General features: G+C 36.6%; 1 protein-coding gene across 12 annotated transcripts in view; it reads left to right on the forward strand.

The window, feature by feature from the left end:
• Positions 1-26,108, forward strand: part of NFIB (nuclear factor I B) — a 255,588-nt gene that overhangs the window by 221,161 nt on the left and 8,319 nt on the right. For 2 of the 12 annotated variants that reach the window (XM_070742552.1, XM_070742550.1), the window contains exons 9-11: positions 1,173-1,338; positions 6,591-6,673; positions 18,405-18,493. The exons of 2 other annotated variants lie outside the window; for them this stretch is intronic. In XM_070742552.1, coding sequence (XP_070598653.1) covers positions 1,173-1,338; positions 6,591-6,673; positions 18,405-18,493 — 338 coding nt within the window. Of the gene's footprint in view, positions 1-1,172; positions 1,339-6,590; positions 6,674-18,390; positions 18,494-26,108 lie in introns of those variants that run through there. 8 more of the 12 variants (XM_070742557.1, XM_070742556.1, XM_070742551.1 and 5 more) reach the window with 7 other exon arrangements.

The raw sequence follows: 26,108 nt of genomic DNA on the forward strand, positions 1-26,108 counted from the left end.
AAAATGATCTCCAAACAATTGGACATCAATCATTCCACTGGCCATCTACAATCCTCTAACAAGTGGAGAAGATTTCCAACAAGTACCAATTTGCCTACATTGAAGAAATTTGCTCTGTCTAAGCAAATTTAACCTGAGAATAGAACACAAGATGTGAAAGAAGTCTCTAAAAACCCCAGAATTTCATCATATGACCTACAAGTGGTGATTGCCAGGATTGATATCCCAAATGCATGAGTCTACTGTTAGTCTACTACCCAAATTAGATAGATCTATATGAAAGGCATCCCAGGAGAACAACCCTGTTGTCCAGAAAGAATGTGAGACCATCAGTCGATTGAAGTTCAACCAAAAGCGAACTTTAACATGACAGTGACACTAAATATTTCAGTAAATCTACCGAAGAATAGTTGGAGAAGTGGAGAGGAAGGGAAAGAAGAGAAATACAAGTTCTGCAATGGCCAAGTCAGAAGTCCAATGTTAATCCAATGGAGATGCTGTGGACTCAACGCTGGGCATTGAAGGGAACCCCTCAAACCTACCCACACCTTTACACAATTGATTTACCCCCCCCCCCGTGTGTGGTGGTGGTTGAAATATTTTCCAGCCTGTTTCAAAGACTAGTATATATATGCCAAAAGGCCACCAGATATAAAAGTACTTTTTCCATAAAACAATAGCAGAAGGAAATGGTAGATTTGCTAAATTTTGGTTGAATATATGGTTTTTATTGCTTATAGTTTTTTGTTTAATTTATTGTTTGAATAAAGATCACATATCAAGAAGAAAAAAAATACATGGGGTTTGCTTAGTTTTTTTATACAACTGGTTAGAGTTTTTCAGTCATCTACATAAGATCAGCAGAATCTAGTGATAACATTTGGGTTTCTTTTTACTGATTTATTTATTTGATGTTGATAAACATTTAGGGTCAATAACATGGCTTCACTAGTGAGTCTCGTACTTGATAAATAGGTGCTTGAGAACATTATGTGCATAAGAAAAAGTTGCACAAGCTTTAAACACACCCACATTAAAACTGCAGTTGTATTCACAAAGAAAGATTTGTATGTCAGAGTGATTCTCTACAGCTATAGAATTCTGGAAGCCCTAAGATACAGAAGGCATTATGTGTGTATTTCACAAGGCATTCTTCTGGTTTTGTTTTATAGCCTAACAGCAGTGGTCAAGTAGTAGGGAAAATGCCTGGCCATTTTACTCCAGTTTTGGCACCCTCTCCCCATCACAGTACGATGAGACCTGTGACCTTGACTATGACAGACACTAAGCCCATCACTACATCCACTGAAGGTGAGGCATCTTCACCTACAGCAACCAGTAAGTATTTTGCCTAGGGAAAATCAATGTCCATCAAAGGATCAAAATACTTTCCAATTCAGGCCAGTAAAGGCACCTTTTCCTCCTATTTGACCAAGCAGACACTCACAGTTGATAATATAACATCATGATAGTTTTACAGTTAGTTTTCACTTAACAACCACAATTAAGGCCAAAATTTCCATTGCTAAGCAAGACGGTTGTTAAGTGAGTTGTGCCCATTTTTTGCCACTTATTGTTAAGTGAATCACTGTCCTTGATAAGTAAATCTCATGGTCGTTAAGTGAATCTGGCTCCCTTACAGTTTACTTTGTTTGTTGGAAGCCAGCTGGGAAAAATGCAAGTGTCAATCACATGACCCTGGGACACTGCAATGTAAATACATGCTGATTGCCAAGCACCCAAATTTTGATCATTTGACCACAGCGATGCTGTAACAAGTATAAGTCTAAGGTTTTTTTTAGTGCTGTTGTACCTTTGAACAGTCATTAAACAAATGATTGTAAGTTGAAGACTATCTGTAATCTACAGTTATTAAAAAGTCAAATTATTCTGCAACCTTTCTGATAGAGCAGCCACAGTAAAGACAATAACTAATTTGACCAACAACTGCCAATGGAAAATTAAAACACATCCAGTTTTTAAATTTAAGATGTACATTCTGAGAACCAGAAGCACAGTCAGGGTTTATAGCTGCAAAACTGGTGGCATCTGAAATCCAGAGAGAAGAAGGAGATCCAGCTGCTTTTTCCTAAGTGAGCTTTCTTGAAAGCAGATCTTGTTCCACAACATGAGACCCAATTATCATAAGTGGTTTTTATTCGTTAGAATAATGATAACCCGTCAGAATATCTATATTTGAAGAGATTTACACACCTCTGTGAACCACTCATTCATTTACTGTGTTCAAAACTGCCCTTTATCCTATCGTCCTCAATGGAATTGCAATTTTAAGATCAATACACTAAAATTATTTGAATTAAATTCCAACATTAATCATTTCAATAAATTGCAACATTATAGTAGTCATATTAAGTCTACTGGGAAAAAAATCTTTTACATTTTATGTTATCCATCCATTTGCTGTAATAGCTTACCACATCCAATTCAATGGACAGTTACAAGAACAATGGTCACTAGTAATAGGAGGATAGTGGCATGAAATTTGCACACTGAATAATATATACATTCATTTATTTTCTTACTCCTGCTTCCACTTGGTTTTGTCACCACTTTGGAAATACATCTTAGTTTTCATAAAATAGTTCAAGTAGTCCTTGAATTAATCTGTATATTAGTTGAGATGCTATTATTATAGAACAAACGTTAATTTATTGATTATAATTCATTTAGTAAGTCCTTGCAATCAGTGTTAATAATATCAGATGACTTGATAGGGCATGCATAAGCATTTAAATTAAAAATATTTAAAAGAGAGATGGGAAACATGTGGTCCTCCAGATGTCGCTGAAGATGCTGGACCCGACATCAAAACCCATAGATTAACATCCCTTCTTGTTAAACCAGTAAGAAAAATGATACCAATTGAACTAAGTCTGAAATTTACTCATAGCAATAGCACTTTGGCTTCTATACTACTTTAGAGTGCTTTACATTCCTCTCTAAGCAGTTTACAGAATCAGCATATTGCCCCCAGCAATTTGGGTCCTCATTTTAACGACCTTGGAAGGATAGAAGGCTGAGTTAACCTTGAGCCTGGTGAGATTTGATCTGTGAAATTATAGGCAGTCAGCACAAATATTCTGCAGTACTGCCCTCTAACCACTGTGCCACCATGACTTGTAAATAATGAAATGGAGAATTAAAATGAGAACAGAAAGTATGTTAGGAATCCTGTGTGGGATGGGAAAATGAAAGAGTTTTTAAGTGGTAGAGAAGTTGAATTTTTCCTTACCCAACTTCTTAAAGCAGCAAAATTCCTGTATGGGAGAAAAGCTGTTTTGTGGCAGAGAACCCAGATTCTTCTACCAGCAATAGATTTTAAGGCTGTGGATTTTTTTTGTGTGTAAGTTTAATTTTGACACACAGTGCATCCAGATCCCTGGCAGAGGCTCGGTTGATAGTAATCACTATAACCAGTTTTTGAGAGAGTTAGATTGGTTATGCTATTATGATTAATCTAACATTAGTATAATGTAATTAATCAGATAATAGTTTCAAAATGATTTATCTTACAATTTTTCATTTCTGAAACTTATACTTTCCAACAGGAGCAAAGACATTTTTAATTATCCAAAGTACCACATCTTTCAGAAGAGACTGGGAATGTGGTTCAGATTTGAATTAGAATTTTTGAGTTAGAATTTTCATTAAATTTCACCAATGTTCCATCTCAACACTCATCACTCAGGAACTATTACTCAAATAATATGTTAAATAGTGTTAAGGACACATAGGGAGTGTAACATTGTAATAGTATTTTTTGAGGACTCATTATAGATCTTCAAGAGAAGCAACATTACAATATAAAAGTATACTTAAATAAATTTTACTTCTGCACTTTTCACTTTTTCAATGGTAATCATGTTTGTATGTTTTTAATGTATGAAAAATGACACAGGCATCTAAAATTGATTATAGTTTTTATTTTTATTTTATTAATATAGTTCCACTGTGTTTCCAAGATACAGCTTTACTGAAAATATACTCACTTTTAATTCTATTAAATCAGTGCTTATGATAAGATCTGTGGCACAAAAAAGGCACCAACACTTATTTATCTGCAGTTATATATTTTGGCTAAGTATTACATGTCAGTGTTGATGTTCTTAAATTTTTTATATAAAAATATTAAAATGATTCTTCCCACTACAATTATGAACACTTACATTCCTATACCCTACTGTAGATATATCATTTATTGTAGTTCTTCAGTGGATTTTTAATAATTCTTTTAAGAAACCATATATGTATTATTTTGCAAAAGTGAGTCTGCATTTTTGAAATTAATTCATCTTTTATTTACCCACATTTCATTCTTTGCTATATTTGGTAATAGCAATCAAATTATTATAAAATTATGGATACTGTGACTCAAATTTAGAAAGTAGAGCAAAACCAATCACTTTCATTCAATAGACTCCAGGCAATCCTCAGTTTATGATGACGGTTAGGACCAGCCAGGGAGTTGTTAAGTGAGTCATACTGGATTTTATTGCCTTTTTTTGGTCAATAATTGACTATTAAGCAAATAGCTGCGGTTGTTAAATGAATCATGTCTTCAATATGTGAAGACTTTGCTGCCATCATAACCCCATTAGCCAATTATGTCCCACAGAGTTGGCCTTCTCCAGGTCTCGTTAACTAGACAATGCCAGTTGGCGGAGCCTAGGCAAAAAGCCTTCTCCATGGGGGCCCCTGGCCCTCTGGAATCAACTCCCCCCAGAGATCAGTACTGCCCCCACCCTCCTTGCCTTCCGCAAGAGTCTCAAGCCTCAATAATGAGTTTTGAGACTGTTGCGCCAGGCCTGGGCCCATTAGATTCTTGTCCCCTGGCCGATGAATGGACTAAGAAACTAATTGAATGTGAATGACTGGTGTTTTTTAGGGGTTTTAGTTTTAGATTTAATGTTTAAATAATTGTACCCCAAATGTTTTGTATTCTTTTATTATATGTTGTGAGTCGCCCCGAGTCCTCGGAGAGGGGCAGCATGAAAGTCAAATAAACAAACAAACAAACAAATAAATAAATAGATTGCTCTGAGTCTGAATTTTGATTATGTAACCATTGAGATGTTGCAGCAGCAATTGTAAGGGTGAAGACTGATCCTAAATCACTTTTTAAAGTGTTGTAACTTTAAAACAGTCACAAAATGAATAGTTGTAAGTTGAGGACTACCTGTAACCCCGAGCAATCAAGAGTTAGTGCCTTTCACTGAAAATGGACCTATTCTTGATTCAAACCTTCTATTTTTCACCCAGATGATTGAACAGAAGAAAATGTCATGACCTTGAATCTCCTAGGCCAGGAGTGTCAAACTGGTGACCCACAGGCCAGATTATATTTATTATTAATTATTGGATTTATATGCTGCCCCTCTCCGAGGACTCTCCGAGGGCAGTTTATGGCATATATAAAGAACAATACAAATGTCTGAAATCCAATATTAAACTAAAACTAACAATCTAAAAACCCAATTTAATTAAGAAACCAGACACTTCTAACAGACTAAACATACATTCAATTTAACATATATTCCATTGTGTCGCACATTCCATTGTGTCACGCACAGGCCATGCCCACCCCAGTTCCGCAAAGGCAAAAAAGTCACAATACATCCCAATACGTCACGACACGATCAAGTTTGACACCCATGTCTAGACCAATGATGGTGAACCTTTTTTATCTCGGATGTCTGTCCACACCCATAATTTAATGCCTGGGGAGAGTCCACACCCATAATTCAATGCCTGGGGAGAGCAAAAACAGCTTCTCCCACCCACCGGAGGCTCTCTGGAGGCTGGAAATGGCCTGTTTCCCAACTTCTGGTAGGCCCAGCAGGCTCGTGTTTCGTCCTCCCCAGGCTCCAAAGGCTTCCCTGCAGCCAGGGTGGGTAAAAATGGTCTCCCTCATTACCCCCAGAGGCTCTCTGGAAGCCAAAAATACCCTCCTAGAGCCTCTATATGAGCCAAAAATCAGCTGCTCAACACACATATGCATGTTGGAGCCGAGTTAGGGCAACGGCTCGCGTGCCAGCAGATATATTCGCCATCACTGTCCTAGACTGTCCTAGTTCTTACATTGTCTTTTCTTAACAAGTACTTAATTTTGAAAAATGATCTTAATATTCTAGTTTCTACCAGTTATTTAAAACAATTAGCTATCCTCAAGAAAACATTAGTGCCATATACAAACAACTCTTTAATCAACATTTGCATTTTGTATATGAATAGTATTAGAAGTAATGTACCGTACACTCATACATACACAAAAGCTTAAGGATTAGTTTTACTTTGCTTGTGCCTCCACTTGTAGAATTCTAATATAAAGTGGTAAAAGATGAGAATCAGATTGAATTAACTTCTCTTAAACTGGAAAAAAATTAAATGATTTAGAATCCTTATTATTGATAAGGTAGTTCTATTTTCATGCAAATTCCATTGAAGTCAATAGGCAGGCTTGAATTACACCCATAACCAGATTCATGCTTCATAATTCTGAATCTCTCATAATTGAATAGTATGAGGTAGGTTTCTGTCTTTATCAATATGTTTTGTTCTTCCTTAATCAGCCTATACAGCTTCAGGTACCTCCCAAGCCAATCGATACGTGGGACTAAGTCCAAGAGACCCTTCCTTCCTACACCAGCAACAGGTGGGCAAGTTTCACATAGGTATTAACAATGAAAAATACAAATATTTGCAACAATTTACTTCTTATTTGCTATCACTGAACTTTAGAACAGAATCTCAAGGGATTCAGTAGTTTTATGAAGCCTGTAATATAGGAAATTTCCTGTGTTTATCTGATAAACCTTTTTTCTATTCTAAAAAAAAACAGAAAAAAATTCTGGTCATATTCAAGGAAAATTGATTCACTATCAATCTAGTTTTTCACCATTTCCGTTTTAAACATTTAAAATTTCTGCAGGAGCATCAAGTAATTCCAAAAGAAAAATGTTATAATCAGATAATATTGCAGAACATCCTGATTCCTAGATTATGAAGTGCTTTGTTAATAGCTTGTGATGGGAGATCTTTTTTTTCTTCCCCAGGTTCTAATAAAAGTTAACTTTCTAATAGGTTTTTATATATTACACCTCATTAATACTGGACATTTACCGCAAATATTTTTTTCCAAACTGAAAATATAGGTTTTGGGTAGTGGTATATTAAAAAGTAACACACAGGGACACACAATAATTAATGTATGGTTTATGATAATGATTCATTGTAATTAGGTGGGGATGAATTTGGAATTTTTTTTCCTCCATGCCCTAATGTGGTATTTTGTTCTTGTTCCGTTGCTAAGACATGTTGGTTTCTTTGCAACTCAATGGGCCACAGCAAAAAATCAGCAAAATCCATAAACTTGATAGATTACGATAAAATATTTTGGATTTTAAATCCCATCAGACTCTATAATATGTCCAGCAATAGGAGATTATAAAAGTGGTTGTCTAAAACATCTGGAAGGCACCTATCCCTATATTAAACCACACTATATTGAAAATCCTTGGATATAAAGTGTCGGTGTTTATTTTGTTTTGTTTATTCGTGAAAGTATCAAAGAAAGATATTAAATATGTATTAGCTATTTAAATCAGTTAATTTCTTATATGATACTTAAGCTTTGATAAAGATCACAATATACCAAGATGATTTATAAAGAAATATAAATGAAACTGAAATAGGAATAGTTCCTAATTACAAAAGTAGATACAAGGTATTTAAAATTGCAAGTGATGTTTAATTAGGGGCTATAATGTCCTGGATTTCTTTCTCTCAGCAAAGCTGTAGTAATATCATTTCTTGCCATTATGGATTTCTAAAATTTATCCTGTCCTGCTTTTATTAGGATAATGGGTGTAATGATATTCAAAATGAAGATCTTTCTAGATATGCAATATTTAAAAAAATAATAAAACCCTTTAAAATCATTAACAAAGTAGTAATCAATCTTAAAATATCACTTAGAGAAGTTGATACTTATTTACAAAATTAGTATTATCACTGCTTTTCAAATAGCTTCTTAGTGCATTTTGTCTTCATGGCATTAAGAAGATGATATAAATATCTCTCTTTTCACAGTAAAGATAGTATTGTCAGTTAAAGAGAAAAATAGACTTAACAGCTTCATTCAATTGTTTCTAAATTGGTTGAACATTCTTACTCTGACACTGTAGTCAGGCAGTGCTTTCCATATAACTGATATAATATGTATGTGTTTGTGTATGTTATTATTAGATATAAATCCTACTTTATTCAACTCAAGACAGTATTCACAGTGCTCCCATTGTCATGACAAAGAACAACTTTGTGAAGTGTGTTGAGATGAGAATGATTGGTGCCAAGAAAATAAAGTCATCCAAGTTTCCATGACAGAGGAAGGATTAGAACTCATGATTCTCCCAGATTCTAGTTCAAATCTTTAACCATATAGAAGGATGTATAAATAGGATATGTAGGTGATAAAAATATTGTATAAATCACAATTTTGGGCATGGAACTGTTTTTAAACACATTCCCTAAGTTCATGTAAGAATAGTAAAATTCATATAAATATTTAAATAGAACTCTATGAAACAACATTAAACAATTTTGCCTAGTGTAAGGATTTAAAACTCTTCTTATTTAAATGATATTTAGTACATGGAGCAGAAACAAAGTAATACTGTATTAAAATGTGCAGCAAGAGTATTTTATGATTATTTGAAGCCATCTTGGAACGTCAATGTTATTTATTTATTTGTTATTTATTTATTTATTTATCCCCAAGGCGTTAGATAGATAGATAGATAGATAGATAGATAGATAGATAGATAGATAGATAGATAGATAGATAGAGATATGCAGAACAACAAAAACAGATTCCAGTTATGAGGTTAATAGTTTCTTACCTTGAAATGCAGGTTTATAAAAGATTGACATGTTCAAAGTCAATATGCCATTTAATTTTGCATGCTAAAGATTGCTCTATAACAGGTTGATCCTTCCTAGAAACAGAATGCAGGAATGTAGGATTTGAAGTAATTCTTAGAAATTTAAGTAGGGCTGGTAACTTGAATTATTTTATAGAAGCAGTGTGGTACAGAAAATAAGCTTGTAGTGCAAATTAAAACTAAGTTTAAGTTCCAGGCCTAGTAAAAAAAAAAATTCCCTTCACTTTTCCTCTTTTTACATGCATCTGATTCCTTAACAACTTTAGGAAACAACAACACAATATAGTTTTATTTACTTATTTGGAAAAACTCCCAGAGAGAAATTGTCTAAATTACTTGGGTAGCTTAAGGTTATGCTTTGGTAAAATATAAATAAGATTAATTTATTATGTTTTTTCATTACTTTAGAACAGTTTAAAAGAGAACACTCTTCCTGTGGCAGATCCTAAATGCATTTAGGTTAAAATAGACCATGATGAATGAAAGGAAAAATCAAAAGTTACATGAAATAAAGGCAATCAATCATTTTATATTACCTGAGAGAAATTCTAAATTAGAAAGCCAATGATTTCAGTTCCAGAGAAGTGTCTTAAACATCTACCATTCCTTTTAATATACTCTGAACCTTTAGGAATAAATATTCTTATAGGTACATACACAGCTTCACCAAATTGAGGTTTGTAGAGATTTATTCTTTTCATTTATGAGAGTTTTAATTTAGAATGCCATTTGTTGTTAAAAGAAGCCATAATATAGACTGTATAATTTATAATAGTGACCATAAATTTAAGCAGCTTATATTGTTGGTGATTTTTCTTATAAATAGTCTATTTATAAATAATACAAATATCATTTTTTTAAGAAATTCCAGTAAAACAATTTATTGCAGAGAGTTGTTGGAATGTTTGCATTTCTCAAAATGCTTTAAAAGATTATACTGAGAACCAGCATCAGCAATACATTTTAATTTATTGACCAGGTTATTATTAGAAGAATTTAAGAATTGGACTGTGGAGTCCTTGGTGCTGTCTGAGCTTGGTTGTATGACGTAACATAATCAGTGCATTGATTAGAAAAACTGTGGAAGGGATTCAAGATCTGATTTTGTTTTCAAGAGTAACAACTCTTGAAATCCCTTACTTACTCTTACCAAGTTTCCCCATGCCCCCTTCACTCAGGAAATGAACTCCGTTTTTTTTAATCCTCCTTTAGGATTTATAATAATAGTAAATATCAGTTGTTTTAATACAATAAAAAAGAAACACTTAAGAAAACAAATAAGCCACAATAAAATAGTAGTTACAAATTATATTAAAAATACTAGCATTCTTTATTTATTTATTTATTTATTTATTTATTTATTTATTTATTTATTATTTAGATTTGTATGCCGCCCCTCTCCGCAGACTCGGGGCGGCTCACAACAGAATAAAACAATTCATGACAAATCTAAATTATAGTTTAAAACATTTTAAAAAACCCATTTACTAAGCAAACATACATACAAACATACCATGCATAAATTGAATATGCCCGGGGGAGATGTCTCAGTTCCCCCATGCCTGACGACAAAGGTGGGTTTTGAGGAGCTTACGAAAGGCAAGGCAAGGAGAGTAGGGGCAGTTCTAATCTCTGGGGGGAGTTGGTTTTATTTAATCATTCCAAAATGTATACATCTTTAATATCTTTGCACTGCTTAACTTTAAATGGAATTTATTGCTACATGGAAATAGATATTCCTAGCATTATTTTCTGATTCATATTATATTTTTGGCCTTTCCCAGGTTTTAAAATATATTCTAAAATAGAAAATTACTAATAATTACTCTATACATATTATGTGAAATCTTGAGTATGTCTCAATATACCTTTTCTATTTTTTTAAGGATTAATTAGAAAAATAATGATTTTGTATGTTTAATTTGTTCAGGGTACATAAATGAAACAGAAGATGTAGTTTCAAGTATATGTTGTCTTAAAATTTCAGGATAATAAGGAGGAAAAGATTCAGGAAATGAACTATCTGGCTGTTCATATTGTGTGCCTTATCATAACTGGCAGCTTGACGTAAAATCAGATCACATGACTGTCAAAAGATGCATGTAAATGAATAAGAGGTCATCTTTTACCTATTCTTGTTGGAAAGGAAACACATTGAAAGGAAATCTCAGTCAAACAATGAGAATATGCAAATGTTTATAGATTTCGTCAAATCAACAAAAAAAAACCAAACACCATGCTCCATTAATTTTTACAAACACTCACTTGAAGAATTAACCAGAGAAATGTGGCAGGAATCCAATTTATTTAAATTAGGAATAGTAAATTATATACATATTTAAGTTAATCATTAATTTGTGATTAGACCAAGTGTTTTAAAACAATTAGCTAGTACATGTAAGACCTTCAAAATCTTGTTTTATAGTGACATATTAGATGAACATTTTGCAAATTCAAAGAATTGAGGGCATTCAAAAAATATTGTTAGTATGGTGCTGGGACTTTCTCCAATAATCAGCACCTGGTGCCCAAACGATAATTTTATAATCAGTTTCTTCACCATAGACTTTATATTAGAATTTTAGTTTTAAAATTAGTTCAACTGATTGCATGCAGTTGTTTAGTTGGTATTATTATTATTATTATTATTATTATTATTATTATTATTATTAATTAGATTTGTATGCCGCCCCTCTCCGCAGACCCGGGGTGGCTCACAGCAGTGATAAAACAATATACAGTAACAAATCTATTATTAAAGTCTAAAATAACAATTTTACATTAAAAGGTCTAAAAACCCCAGTATATTTTTAAAAAAATTAAAAGCATACAAACAAACATATCATACATAAAGCTACAGAGGCAAGGAGAGATGACTCAGTTCCCCCATGCCTGACGGCAGTGATGGGTTTTAAGAAGTTTACAAAAGTCAAGGAGGGTGGGGGCAGTCCTGATCTCTGAGGGGAGCTGGTTCCAGAGGGTCAGGGCCACCACAGAGAAGGCTCTTTCCCTGGGTCCCGCCAGACGACATTCAACTTCTGTGGAAAATGGGTCCAAATGGCTCTTTGAATGTTTAGGATGATTAGGGCAGGGAAGGGCTGCCCGTCGCCAGTGCTCCCAGTGTGCCCCCGGTGACCGACGTGTGTGTGTGTGTGTGTGTGTGTGTGTGTGTGTCTGGCCGGCACAAGATTTGGCTTCTGTGCATGTGCAGGAAGCAAAATCTCACACGAGGACACTTGCACATTTGTCGCATATGCACAGAAGCCAAATCTTGCATGGGGGCATGCGTGTGTGCAACAGGAATGCGCAGCTGTGTGTGTATTGCGATTTTTGCAACCACACCACAGTGTGGCCCTTACTGGGTGCAGCCCACTACTGGATCGGGGGACCTGAGGCTAAAACATATGAACCCAAATTCTCTTGTGGTCAAAGCACAGTTCTTTTAACTATTTTAACCCTCCTTAGTCCTGATAATTCATAGCAGCAACATATGTTCAAATGTGTATGTGTGGGTGTATGCGTACATGTGTGCATGCACATAGCTGTCAAAACTCAAAAAACAGGTCAGGTAGTTCTGAGGAGGTCAGTCATAAATGTGAACCAGCCATTAAGCGAGGACCACTTGTATTTGGTTTGTCTTAAGAGTTCAGAGCTGTATGAAATCTCACTTCCTTTAATATTTTGGGGGGATTTTAAAAGGTCCAAATGCAGGTATCCTTGTAGGGGAACTAGGATCGTGACCACTTAGCCACGCCCACCATCACATGACCATCAAGCTACTCCCACCCATCACATCACCGTTAATCCATGCCCACAAAATTAAGCGACATCCACAAAATTAAGCCACACCCACAGAGTGGTAGTAAAAAAATTTAGGGACACATCCCTAATGTGAAGGGTCTGTGAATATTTTCACAGGCCTCTTTTTTACTCAAGCAGGGAGGCAAGTTGGTAGCTATTGTTTTTCTGAAGTTCTAATTATCCTCTGAAGTTAATGAAATTAAATTCATACTAGAATGAAATTAAAAACATACTTAGTTGGATCCAGATTATTTCTGTAGGACGACTGGTTTCAGCCAGCCGTTAAAACGTCCCATGTATGTTGGAAGATGAAACATGAAAATCCCGCCCCCCCCAATAATTCTTTCTGACCATCTAACTTTTAGCTCTTCTAACTTTGAAGCGAATGAGGGAAGAGCATGATTTGAAAGTTGTCAGGACATTTAGTTGGTGAGGAATAAACTTCCACCTTTCAGATATAATCTCAATTCAACACACTATATATCTTTCTAAGCATAAGTGAATACCACATTCTTGATTGTTTAAGGTTATTTTCATTTCCGTGAATCTTGTAGAAGTATAATATATAAAAAATTGAGAAACAAGGATGTAGAACTGAGTGCTTTATTCCTTCTGACTTCTGATTAAAAATGGACTGGATTAATCAAATAGAAAGACAGAAATCAAAACCTATTGGCTGTTTTAGAATACATAATATTTGGGATTCAAGACTGAATATTCTTAGTCAGCACTGCTTTGTATGCAAAGCAGGTGGCAGTGTAATCCTTGTACTATTTTGATTACTATTATCTAAAAAGTAGATAATAACATAGGTATTTTCTTTAACAACACTGGGAGCAATAGCTTCTAAAGCCTGATGGCGAACCTATGGCATGCATACCACAGGTGGCATGCGGAGCCATATCTGCCAGCATGGGAGCTATTACCATAGATCAGCTCCAGTGTCAGCTGATTTTTGGCTGGGCCATTTTGAGATAAGTAAAGGGTTTATGTGGAGGCTTTGGCAGCGTATTTCAGGCCTATGGAGGGCCTCTGGGTTGTTTTCACCCTCCCCTCTAGAGGCTGGGGAGAGTGAAAACTGGGCCTTCCAGATCTACCTGAAGTTTGGAAATGGACCATTTCTGGCTGGGTGGGGGAGGCTGTTTTTGCCCTCCCCAGGATCCTAGAAAGCCACTGGATCTCTCAGGACTAAAAACGGGCTCACTGTGCCAAAAGTGGAGGAGTCACATGCACATGCGTGGGACCCATTAAATTATGGGTGTTGGCACGCATATGCGTGCCCCCCCCTTGCTCCCCTCGCCTTTGGAACCTGACAGCTTAAAAAGTTAGCCATCACTGTTCTATAGTATTAGAATCTCTGTGGAACATTCACAGATATTTTCATTTGCATGTTTGAGCGATTTCAGATTTGCAGATTCCATATTTAACTTGGTATAATTCCATACTTAATTTTCTAATGTAATAAAATTATAAACTGAAAACTTGAAAGCACAATTGATCTAGAGCTAATACAGTATTAATTTGGAACAATGCATTTCTCTCCCACAAAGGCTGTTCAGGATTGGAGAGAGCATCTTCTGGGATTAGTTCTCCTGCGGGAAACTGACATTTTATAATTGTCCATGCCAGTTCTTTGTGAAAAGACAATTCTGTTACAGAAGCCGTTTTATTATTATTTGTATCACGTTTCCAAATATCCAAATGTATCTCTAGCCACAAAGTTTGTCTTTTGATTTAAGGAGATGTTCAACAAATCTTTTAGCATCCTCAGTACAGTAATCCTTAATGATATCTCAAAAGGATCCCCCAACATTTTATTCAATGAGGAGGACTTCTTGAATAAAGAGCTGTTTTACACATGTGTACATGCATGTACACATACAAAGGCAATGTATGTGTACCAAAAAGGAGAAAACCTCTTAAAAGATCTTCCAAGGCATTATTTTAAATGCTGTGTGTAACATGAGGACATGTACAGTAAATCTCCAAAGTGCTTTTCCAAAAGGCAACTGGACTTTCTTGGGGTTTGTTTGTTTGGGGTTTTTTGCGTGAAAACATTTTGCTTTCAACAACAGAAGCGAAACATTTTCAAGGGAAAAAGCTAAGACAGTTTTTTGGAAAAGCACCTTGCAGACAACCATGACCTAGATGACTGAGAATATCCACAGATATGAAGACATGTAATATAAAAGAAGAAAAAAATGGAAGCACACATTTTTTGATTTGTGCATGAATTCCTTTGGGATCTGTTGTTTTGCTCTTCAGTTGATAACATCACAGATATTAACAGAGCAAAAGAGTCAAGTGTATAAAGTAGGCCATATCTGAGAAGCCATATTCATTTGAAAAAATAAACTGTTAATTTAGATGGATTTTGTGTTAATCTGGTGATATCCTAAGGCATAGAAATATGTGCTGGGTTATCATATAAAGAAGTAAAGTAGTGAGTATAATGACTCACAGAAATTTGTGGTATTAGCTGTGTGATGCTGAAATGGCCTATAGTTCTATCTCTATTGATCTTTTACATGCTGATTAAAAGTTGATCTTACAACACATAATCATTTTAAAGTGACAACATCAATAATGCAGTGTTTTGAAATGTTTTGTTTGTACAATAAGTGTTAAATCAGGTCTTATTGTCTTCTGCAAATGCCAAAATATATTAGCAATACAGTAGTACCTCTACTTAAGAACTTTTCTAGATAAGAACCGGGTGTTCAATATTTTTTTCCTCTACTTAAGAACCATTTTCTACTTAAGAACCTGAGCCCGGAAAAATTTCCCAGGAAATTTGAGAGCAGCACAAATGCCCAGCCAGTTTCCTGCCATTCCCCCCTGGCCATCTCGGGCTTTTCTGGGTTGTCAGAGGAGCCTTTCGGTAGCACTTAAGGAGGCTTTGGCAGTCCAGAGTGAATGAAGCATTTTCCTTTCTCTGGGAATAAACCTCTGCCAGCGCCCAGAGAAAAGAAACGGTCCCTTCGCTCTGGGCAGCAACTGTCCTCCTCCTCTTCTTCCTCCTCCTCCTCCCACCCAAATTCCAAGCTTTTATTTCTTTCATAATGGTTTTGCACACATTATTTGCTTTTACATTGATTCCTATGGGAAAAATTGCTTCTACTTACAAACTTTTCTACTTAAGAACCTGTTCATGGAACGAATTAAATTTTTAAGTAGAGGTACCACTGTATATTGCTGTTTTTATTAAACACTTTCGAAAATGGTTAAAGAACAACCTTGCCAAAGTATTTGTTCAAACAACTTTTTAAAAGTCAAAATATAAGGAAACATGGTTTCAGTCTGCTCAGCTGATACAAGCTCCTCAGTATTCTGGTTCTAGCTGTACTACCCCTCAGCAGGAAAAAAACTATTGTAAGCTTGTTTGTAACTTAGCTCTCATGCTGTATTATAATTAACAAATTATAGTTTGCACACTCCACTCATCCCTCTTTCTGTCATTCGGTGTTTGTTTGCTTGCTTGCTTATTTGTTCAATTTCTGTCTTGTCTTTTTGCCTGCAGGATATTCAAGGCAATAAATTCTATGATACAGTGTTTATAAAAATTAAACACTATGATTATAAAGATAATTAAAATCTATTACATAAAGATAAAGTTTTTTATTTCCAAAAAAGAAAGAAAGGGTGATTAATATACCGTAAATGGAAAACATACAGCAGAAGTTATAGGACTTACTCTAAAAATACCCCATTTTCTTTGCATAATTTCTGCCATTACAGTGATGCCCCAGGTATTGCGCTCCCGATGATTGCGAAACGGCTATATGGCGATTTTTGAACCCGGAAGTAAAAACACCATCTGCGCATGCGCGCCCTTTTTTTCTATGGGCACGCATGCGTAGATGGGGCCGGGCAAATCAGCTGCTGGGCGGCTTCCCTGGGTCTTCCCCCGTTCGCCGCTTGCCCGCCCTTCGCCCAGCCACTCGCCCGCCGTTTGCCCGGCTCGCCCGCCGTTCGCCCAGCCACCCGCCGTTCGCCCGCCGTTCGCCCGGCTCGCCCGCCCTTCGCCTCTCGCCCGCCCTTCGCCCGGCCACCCACCCTTCGCTCGCTGCTTGCCCGGCCACCCGGGTTCATTTGGCTTCGGGACATGCCGGCGGCGACATTTTAAAACAGCCGCGCGGTTTACCAACTGAGTCCCGAAGTCAAAGGCGAACGTGGGCGTGGGCAACGGGGAAACCCCAATCTTCGGCTCCTCGCTGCTGGGAAGTAAAAACACCATCTGCGCATGCGCAGATGGTGTTTTTACTTCCGCAGCGCTACTTCGCGAAAACCCGCTCATTGCGGGGGGTCCTGGAACGGAACCCTCGCAATGATCGGGGGATCACTGTATTATTACACTTCAGCAAAAATATTTGTCTGCATGATTCCATGTCTATTTAGTTCCTAGCCAGTTTGAGATTTCATTTAACAGCAGAAGATATAGAAACATTTAAATAAATTAATAAAGAATTATCTTTGTCTCCTGCTAAGTTCTTCAGATGATAGCTATGAAAACAGTTTTTAAAAATCTATGTTTCCATTTCTGAAGACTCAGCAAGATGAAGCCAAGAAATGTTGCTGAGTCTTCACATTGGGTCAGGACAAGAATATAGTCTTCTGCTCAGCACATATGTTTTTTCAGGAAAGGAGTGCAATAAATTGAATTGCTATGAAAGTCACTGCTTAAAATACAACATTGATCTTTTAGAATTACTTACAGATTGTGGAGAAGGAAAGAAATGGCATTTACATACAATTAATTATAGTCACATTATTGTATTAAATTCAAGATGCTTCTTGATGCATGATATATGTTTGTTATTTCATTGAGATTAAAATCTCTGTTTTCTTAAAAGTTTAGATAAGGCTTATTACAATACAAATATAATCACTAGATCTTTAAGAAAAATGCTAATATCTTGTAGACAATGGCTGAGTAGAGAGTTACATGAGTAGATTATTTTAAAAGAGGTATTCTGATGATTGGTTATCTGGGAAACATTTATTTCAGTTTAATGTAATGCATTTCTTCTTGTATTTAAAATCTTTTAAATGCTATTATCTTCAATTAAGAACTAGGTAATTTTACCAGTGCATGTTAAGAGACGCTGTATTGAGTAACCATAAATTAATCAACCTCTATTACAAATGCCTCTTTCCTTCTTGAACAGTAATATAATATCTTTGTGTAATTTTGGATCCTTTCCTATAAATTGCATGTCATCTGTGTATCACCAAATGCATGCTTTCAAAGATACTGCTTTTTTCTTTTTTCCCCTGGAGATTAAATAATTTTAAGTGCTTTTTATTTTCTTTCTTTTAAAATTAAACATTAATATTTGCTTTGTTTCTAGCTAAGTTTATAATATAATTAATTGCTAAATTCCAGTTGTTCTTTTATGCTTTCATTAATAGAAAAGCATATTCATGTAGCATTTTGTAAATGTGTACAATTTTGTTTTGCACTATAATAATTTAAATTTTATTTTTAAAAACTGTTTCTCCTCTCCCTACCACCTCCCACTACTACTTGGGGGTGACATAAGGTTTATACCATATAAAATGCTAGTTTGCATGTGTTCATTTAAATACTAAAAACTGTAGTACTGCTCGATCCATATCTGACTGCTAGGTTTCAATTGACAGCTGAGGATATGTGACTGGACCATGAATCAAAACGGCAGGCATTTATACCCCAGTGCCAATGAGGATACATTGGGAATTACTTGGCAAAGGTAAATTTTTAATTATTTACGCACCTAAATTATTTTGGGTTCTTCATTATCTGTATAAGATGGCCTCCAGGATTAAATTTGTCAACATTTTAACAGTAAACTATCTCACATCTTTTGAATTACATGTTTAGGTCAAATGAACATTAAAATTAAGCATTTAGGATGCCAAATACTGATACACTGTCAAGTATAAAACCAGGTGAAGAAAGCAATATAGCAAAAATGGATAGGCACTTTGAAGTTTGAAAATTTAATATGTTATATTAAGGTGTTTTTTAGGAATAAAATACATGACAAGAGTGTGTATCTGATATTAGGTAATACAAGGGATAATTCCCAAAGGAACTATTTGAGAAATCACATGGGTAGAATTTATGAATTTAGGAAATGTTTTGTGAGGTAAAAATGTGTCTTATACTTACCTACACTTAGCTTGTCTTCCCTTTCAAAAAATTACTTTTCAGAGTAAGTAAAGTGAAACTGCTACTTTGAAATAGAAGTTTAACATGATAGTTAATATGTATAATTAAGTGATTCTGAATCTTCACAGAATTGCTTCTGATTCAATTTGATAATGTCATGAAAAAGTATTATTTTCTATTTCTTTTCCTCGAAATATCACTCCAGATAGTTCCCCAAATACAAGAGTAGATCCTTAGAGAGTTTCAGGAGATGTAGTAGAATGGGATGAAAAGAGTTGATTGGCAAGTGGAATCTTTAGGCACGTTCACTCTCTTCAATGCACCCACACACAACCACAATAGATGCCCACACAAATTCAAACCAATTGTGCCTCTCATTTTACAGCTGCAAAGTAAAAGTATGAAGTCCTTCCTCCTAATTCCCTTTCCCTCTATTATAGTCCTAGAAATTATCACTCGTGTTTTAATAGGCTTTCTGACCTGAATACAGGTAGTGTTCAGATTTGTTAACTAAATTCTGTCCCATTTTATAAGCTTTCTTGCCACATTTCTTGTTGTTAAGTAAATTGCTGCAATTGTTAAGTTAGTAACATGGTTGTTAAGTGAAACTGGCTTCCCCATTGACATTCCTAGTCAGAAGATCGCAAAAAGGGATCACATGATTGGGACATTGTAACTGTCATAAATACTTACCAGTTGCCAAGGGTCCAAATTTTGATCACATGAATGTGGGAATACTGCAATGGTCGTAAGTGTGAAAAACGGTCAAAAGTCACTTTTTTCAAAGCCATTGTAACTTCAGTCACTAAAGAAATTGTTGTAACTTGAAGACTACCTGTATATTATTATTATTATTATTATTATTATTATTATTATTATATTATGTTATTATTTTATTATTATTGCCAGTTATTTTATTTAAGAACAGATAAATCTGAATAGACTGGATGGTTTGGCTTATCATACAAGGTTCATTTCAACCAGTATTTTGTCTTGAAACTTTTATGTCTTATGCTTAATTTTGAAAGCTTCTTTAAAGAAACCTATTTTTTAGCTACTCCTGGAACTGCCTTAAATGTCCGTTCCTTCTGTCCAAAAATGTAACATATTTCTAATTTATATATTTTGTTTGTTACATTCAGTTGAGATAATATACATTTTCATCATCACTGTCATACTTCATCTTTAATTCCCACAAAACATCATTTTTTGGGGGAAATCATGGTTAAATATTCCACGTTCTGTAAATTCTGGCTCTTCAATTTATTGTAATTGATTTTGTAGATACCTTCATGAGAAATAATGTAAACCAAATATATTAAAATGTATTATAACTAGTATATGAACCATTAATAGGACTAGGAACCTTTTGGATTCAAATCTGTCATACTACCAGGCTAGATGTAGAAAAGGCTGGAGTCAACAGAAGTGTGATCATTTTTCCAACTCAGAATGTAGTTCATTTATTCTACAAGGAAGCTGGGCATTGGATTTGAAGATGTCATTCCATTTTTGATACAGGTAGTAGCTATGTTTTGGGAGTGCAATTTTGAAAGGGCATTTGTCCATTCTTAATGGTATTTTCAGAACTGCTGTATGGTTTCAGACAGGAGTAAACCCAAGCTCGTCTTCAAAAGAGATATTCAGATACCCCATGTCTCTTGTCTTAATAATGTGAATGAACAGCAGACCTTGATTCAAATATTACTGGGTGATTTTGCCTACGTAACCTTAGAGAAAAGAGATTATTTTGGGCTCAGCCAGACTAACTGATATTAATTTACTCTTTATTCTCAACATAATGCTATTGTGTAAATAGATTTTTGAATAGTGTCCATACTATTTCCTGAGATCCCCCTTTTTTTGCTCTAACATTTTTACCACAAACTTCTACTGAATATTAATTGTCCTTTGGTTTAAATAACTTCTATATATATATATATTATAATCAGCTCCTAATTAGCCTTTATAAGGAAAAAGCTGCAAAGACCTGGCTTTTCCAATATGCCTGGGACTTTGGGGGAATGACTGGGGAGATCGGCCCATGAATGTATGGGTGGCTGCAATTGTTTTAAATTGAAATGTTTTTATACTGATTAATGTTTATTTTTGTTGTGAACCGCCCTGAGTCCCTAGGGAGGTGGGGCAGCATAGAAATATAAATAAATTAAATAAATTAAATACTCTAAGCTTACTAAACATTGCCAAAATTCACTTAGAAATAAGTTTTATTTCCTTTTAGAATGGTTTAAATAAGAATTCATTGAGCTAGAAAGTCCAATACAGTTCCTGGATATTTGTTCTAATATAAATTCAACCAGCCTGCAAATATATAAATTTTTGGAATATCTTATATGGAACCTAGATTAAGAAAATCGAGGTATGTATGTGTGTGCGTGCAGAGAGAGGTTTTGTTCAAGAGTTTTGATGGGAAAGTACGTGGGTAATCATATCGCATTATGGAATCATTGTTCAAATGATGTAATCTACATGCAATATGTGATTTGTGTCACGACATACTATAATTTGTTTCATTTCTGTGATGTTATGATAGAAGTGATGTCATCATGGCTTCTATTCAGGAAGCTGCAATTTCATTAAACTCTATATATCATATTTTTCGGACTATAAGACATACTTTTTTGTCTCCCCAAAAGGGGATGAAAATGTCTGTGCATCTTATAGACCGAATATTGCAGAAGCCCTACTCACTCACTGGCCATTTTTTTGCCTACGCAAGCCCTTTTTTGGGGGGGGGGGGGCTTTTTTATCCCTTCCTGAGGCTTTTTTTTCCAGCCTGCTTTTGAACGGGGTTTTGGCCCGGTTTTTGGCTTTTTTCCACCTATTTTTGAGGCTTTTCCCGCCAGTTTTGAGGCTTTTTTGCCAATTTTTTGGGGGGGGTTCTTGCCCACTTTTTTGGAAATTATGGGCTGAAAATAGCCTTGAAAATGCCCCCCCCCCAAAACCGGCCACAAAGCCTTGCAAACAGAGAGAAAAAAGGGCTGAAAATGGGGTGCGCAGAGACCAAAACCCTTTTTATTGTTTTCACTCTTCTAAATTTAGGTATATATAGACTGAATAATATTTATTTATTTATTTATTTATTACTTAGATTTGTATGCCGCCCCTCTCCGAAGACTCGGGGCGGCTCACAACATGTAGAAACAAATCATAAGTAAACAGACAAATTTAAAAATATTTAAATATTTTAAAAACCCCATATGCTAACAGACGCACACACAGACATACCATGCATAAATTAAACATGCCCAGGGGGAGATGTTTCAGTTCCCCCATGCCTGACGGCAGAGGTGGGTTTTAAGGAGTTTACGGAAGGCAGGAAGAGTAGGGGCAGTCCTAATCTCCGGGGGGGAGTTGGTTCCAGAGGGCCGGTGCCGCCACAGAGAAGGCTCTTCCCCTGGGGCCCGCCAACCGACATTGTTTAGTTGACGGGACCCGGAGAAGGCCCACTCTGTGGGACCTAATCGGTCGCTGGGATTCGTGCGGCAGGAGGCGGTCTCGGAGATATTCTGGTCCAATGCCATGAAGGGCTTTAAAGGTCATAACCAACACTTTGAATTGTGACCGGAAACTGATCGGCAGCCAATGCAGACTGCGGAGTGATGACGAAACATGGGCATACCTAGGTAAGCCCATGACTGCTCTCGCAGCTGCATTTTGCACGATCTGAAGTTTCCGAACACTTTTCAAAGGTAGCCCCATGTAGAGAGCATTACAGTAGTCGAACCTCGAGGTGATGAGGGCATGAGTGACTGTGAGCAATGAGTCCCGGTCCAGATAGGGCCGCAACTGGTGCACCAGGCGAACCTGGGCAAACGCCCCCCTCGCCACAGCTGAGAGATGTTGTTCTAATGTGAGCTGTGGATCGAGGAGGACGCCCAAGTTGCGGACCCTCTCTGAGGGGGTCAATAATTCCCCCCCCCAGGGTAATAGATGGACAGATGGGATTGTCCTTGGGAGGCAAAACCCACAGCCACTCCGTCTTATCCGGGTTGAGCTTGAGTCTGTTGACACCCATCCAGGCCCCAACAGCCTCCAGGCACCGGCACATCACTTCCACCGCTTCGTTGACTGGGCATGGGGTGGAGATGTAAAGCTGGGTATCATCAGCATATTGATGATACCTCACCCCATGTCCTTGGATGATCTCACCCAGCAGTTTCATGTAGATATTAAATAGCAGGGGGGAGAGGACCGACCCCTGAGGCACCCCACAAGGGAGAGACCTCGGAGCCGACCTCTGACCCCCCACTAACACCGACTGCAACCGGCCAGAGAGGTAGGAGGAGAACCACTGGAGAACAGTGCCTCCCACTCCCAACCCCTCCAGCCGGTGCAGAAGGATACCATGGTCGATGGTATCGAAAGCCGCTGAGAGGTCAAGGAGCACCAGGACAGAGGATAAACCCCTGTCCCGGGCCCGCCAGAGATCATCCATCAACGCGACCAAAGCGGTTTCCGTGCTGTAACCGGGCCTGAAACCCGACTGCTGGGGACCTAGATAATCGGCTTCTTCCAAGGACCGCTGGAGCTGGAGTGCCACCACCTTCTCAACAACCTTCCCCATAAAGGGAAGGTTGGAGACTGGACGATAGTTATTAAGCACAGCTGGGTCCAGGGAGGGCTTCTTGAGGAGGGGGCGCACAAGCGCTTCTTTATAGAGTGATGGAAAAACTCCCCTCCCCAAGGAAGCGTTGGTAATCTCCTGGGCCCAGCTCCGTGTCACCTCCCTGCTGGCCGAAACCAACCAGGAGGGACACGGATCCAGTATGGTATTTAGAAACGCTTATGCAATGCACAACATGCAGTATTAGCCCTTATTTCATATGGTAGATGTAGCTGATCCTGAGAGATCAAACTATTACTGCTGAATAAGACTATTAGCGGTTGAACTACTAGCGGTTGTGAACAGAGTTTTCAGTCAGACTTTTCAAAAACATAACATTAGGGCAATAATTATCAGGTATTATTAATCTACATTTTAGAAGCAGATATATTTAATTCTCTTTTATAAAGGGTTTACCTTGAATGCCACCTTAAATTTAATTTTGCTGTACCCAGATCCTAAATTAACATTTCCTGCCTTCCCTTTGCCATCTTCTCAGAGAAGTACGAAACAACAGTTAGCTGCTTCTTTGGGCTCAGAACACTGAAATTTTTTTCTGCTCTGTCCAAAGCTGGGAAGTGTCAAAATATATAACTTTTTGGAGCAGCTTTCCTTGTTCCCCTTCCAATCAGAAGAACTGTTTTGTTGCTGTTAAGCAAGTAAAATTAATTTACTGTATGGGAAAAAGAAGACTGGGAACTTTATTTTAATGTCAAAACAGCCTTGCAGATTAAAACCTCTAACTTAAATGTATAGTTTAAACGAACAAAATGAGTAGCAGTAACCGCCTCCCCTTCCTTTTGTTTCTTTCAAATAAATCACCTAATATATCATAAATTTGTGTGGACTAAAACTGCAGACTCAGTTTTTATAAATAAGAACCGTGGAATGAAAATACAGACTGATAAAATCATTGGCATACAGGAGGTAGCTCAGAAGGATTTCTGGCTTGTATCAGTTTGTCACTATCTCAGTTATAGTTTCACCCAGCTCTCTAATAAAGAAAGATGTGCAGAGAATTATGTTTCCTTTCCATTTAAGCAAACATCATCTGAACACTTCCTAAGAAATTAATTGTATTCCAGCCAGACTTGCCTGCTGCCATCCCACAGGAAATGGGTCAGCAATCCATTAAGATGCCATTAGATAATCTAATTTGGAACTTAATCTCTAAATTAACCATGCTCTATACTTGAAGCATACTTGAGAGAAGGAAAAAAAAAAGTTCGTTTGAATCGATAGGGAAGCCGAAGCGTGAAGAAGGCTGTTTGTTTTTTCTGTAGCTGTGGTCACGTCTCAAGCCGTCTGGTAACCAGGAGAAACCAGACATGATGTAATTCCAGATTGAACTTGAACTTCAGGGACTGAGAATGGGAAAACAATAGACCGTAGGAATCAATAATGTCTATTTTCCACATGATTATGTTTGGCACTTTAAATTAACATTTATGGAAAAAGCAGCAAAACTACAATATGACCAACATGGAGTGCAGTCCACAAAGGAAAAGAAAGAAAACATTTTCTTCAACTGTATTTTGTGAAACAAGAGATGCCAATAGAGTAAACTAGTTGTTTGTTCTGAGCACCCTTTTGTTCTCTTAGGTAGGATAAACTTAATCTTATGTTTCCTGTCAGATGATCTTGGTGGTGCTTTTAGGAAAGGAGGAGCATGTTTTGAAAGTGCTCTCTGCTGCGAAGTGGACTGTTAACCCCTTGTGGATCACAAATGTATATACTCAGTTTTAGTCTACATAATGTCTTAAGCTATAAATAAGGGCACAGTTTTTCAGGAGATGTTTTTCTGAACATTTACAAAATATAATAAATATATGGTAATGAGTGGCTACATCAGGGCCTGCAAAGTTGTATCGTCTTCTTGTGAAGGCGTTTAGGAGAAAAATAATGCCTGTATGGTTTGATCTTTTAAGAAAAAAAATCTGAAAGGATTGAAATGAAGCAAATTAAATTTTTGTTAGGAAAAAGCGATTGATATGATACAAAAATAAGTATTTTGGCTGATCTCTCCTGTACTGTATTTTAAAACAATGTGTCAGGGATACACCCGGGCCATCTCCCCCCCCCTTCCTATTTTTTCGGTCACCAAGGCCAACGGAGGACATGGTGACAATATTGTGTTTCACTAAAAGAAATGCAGCATATGGGGCCTTTTTAAAGCAGTTTCAGGACAGGGTAAGGAAAAAGTGGATGGAGCCTGTTCCACTTAGTATACATATTTTATTGTTTTTTTGTTTTAAAAAAAACCTATTCTGTGGAGGTTTGCCATTGAAATGCATAAGTAGGAATTTAGGGGTAAGAGTTTCAGTAGTGAAAGGAGGGGCGAGAGCTAGAGATGCTGACTCACTTTCTGATTTGTTCTATTAAAAGTTAAAAATAGGTTCTGCTGGTATATCCTGTATACAGGATGAGGAACCAACAGATGTGGCAGCAGGAGGAACAGATAAGCCCTGAAATAATCATGAAATTTGACACTGAGTGTATTAATTATGCATATGAACAATTGATCCTAAGAACAGGATGTTTGTCACTTGGGTTTAGTTATTATATA

The sequence above is a fragment of the Erythrolamprus reginae genome, chromosome 2 (assembly GCF_031021105.1).
Source record: "Erythrolamprus reginae isolate rEryReg1 chromosome 2, rEryReg1.hap1, whole genome shotgun sequence".
Taxonomy (NCBI): domain Eukaryota; kingdom Metazoa; phylum Chordata; class Lepidosauria; order Squamata; family Dipsadidae; genus Erythrolamprus; species Erythrolamprus reginae.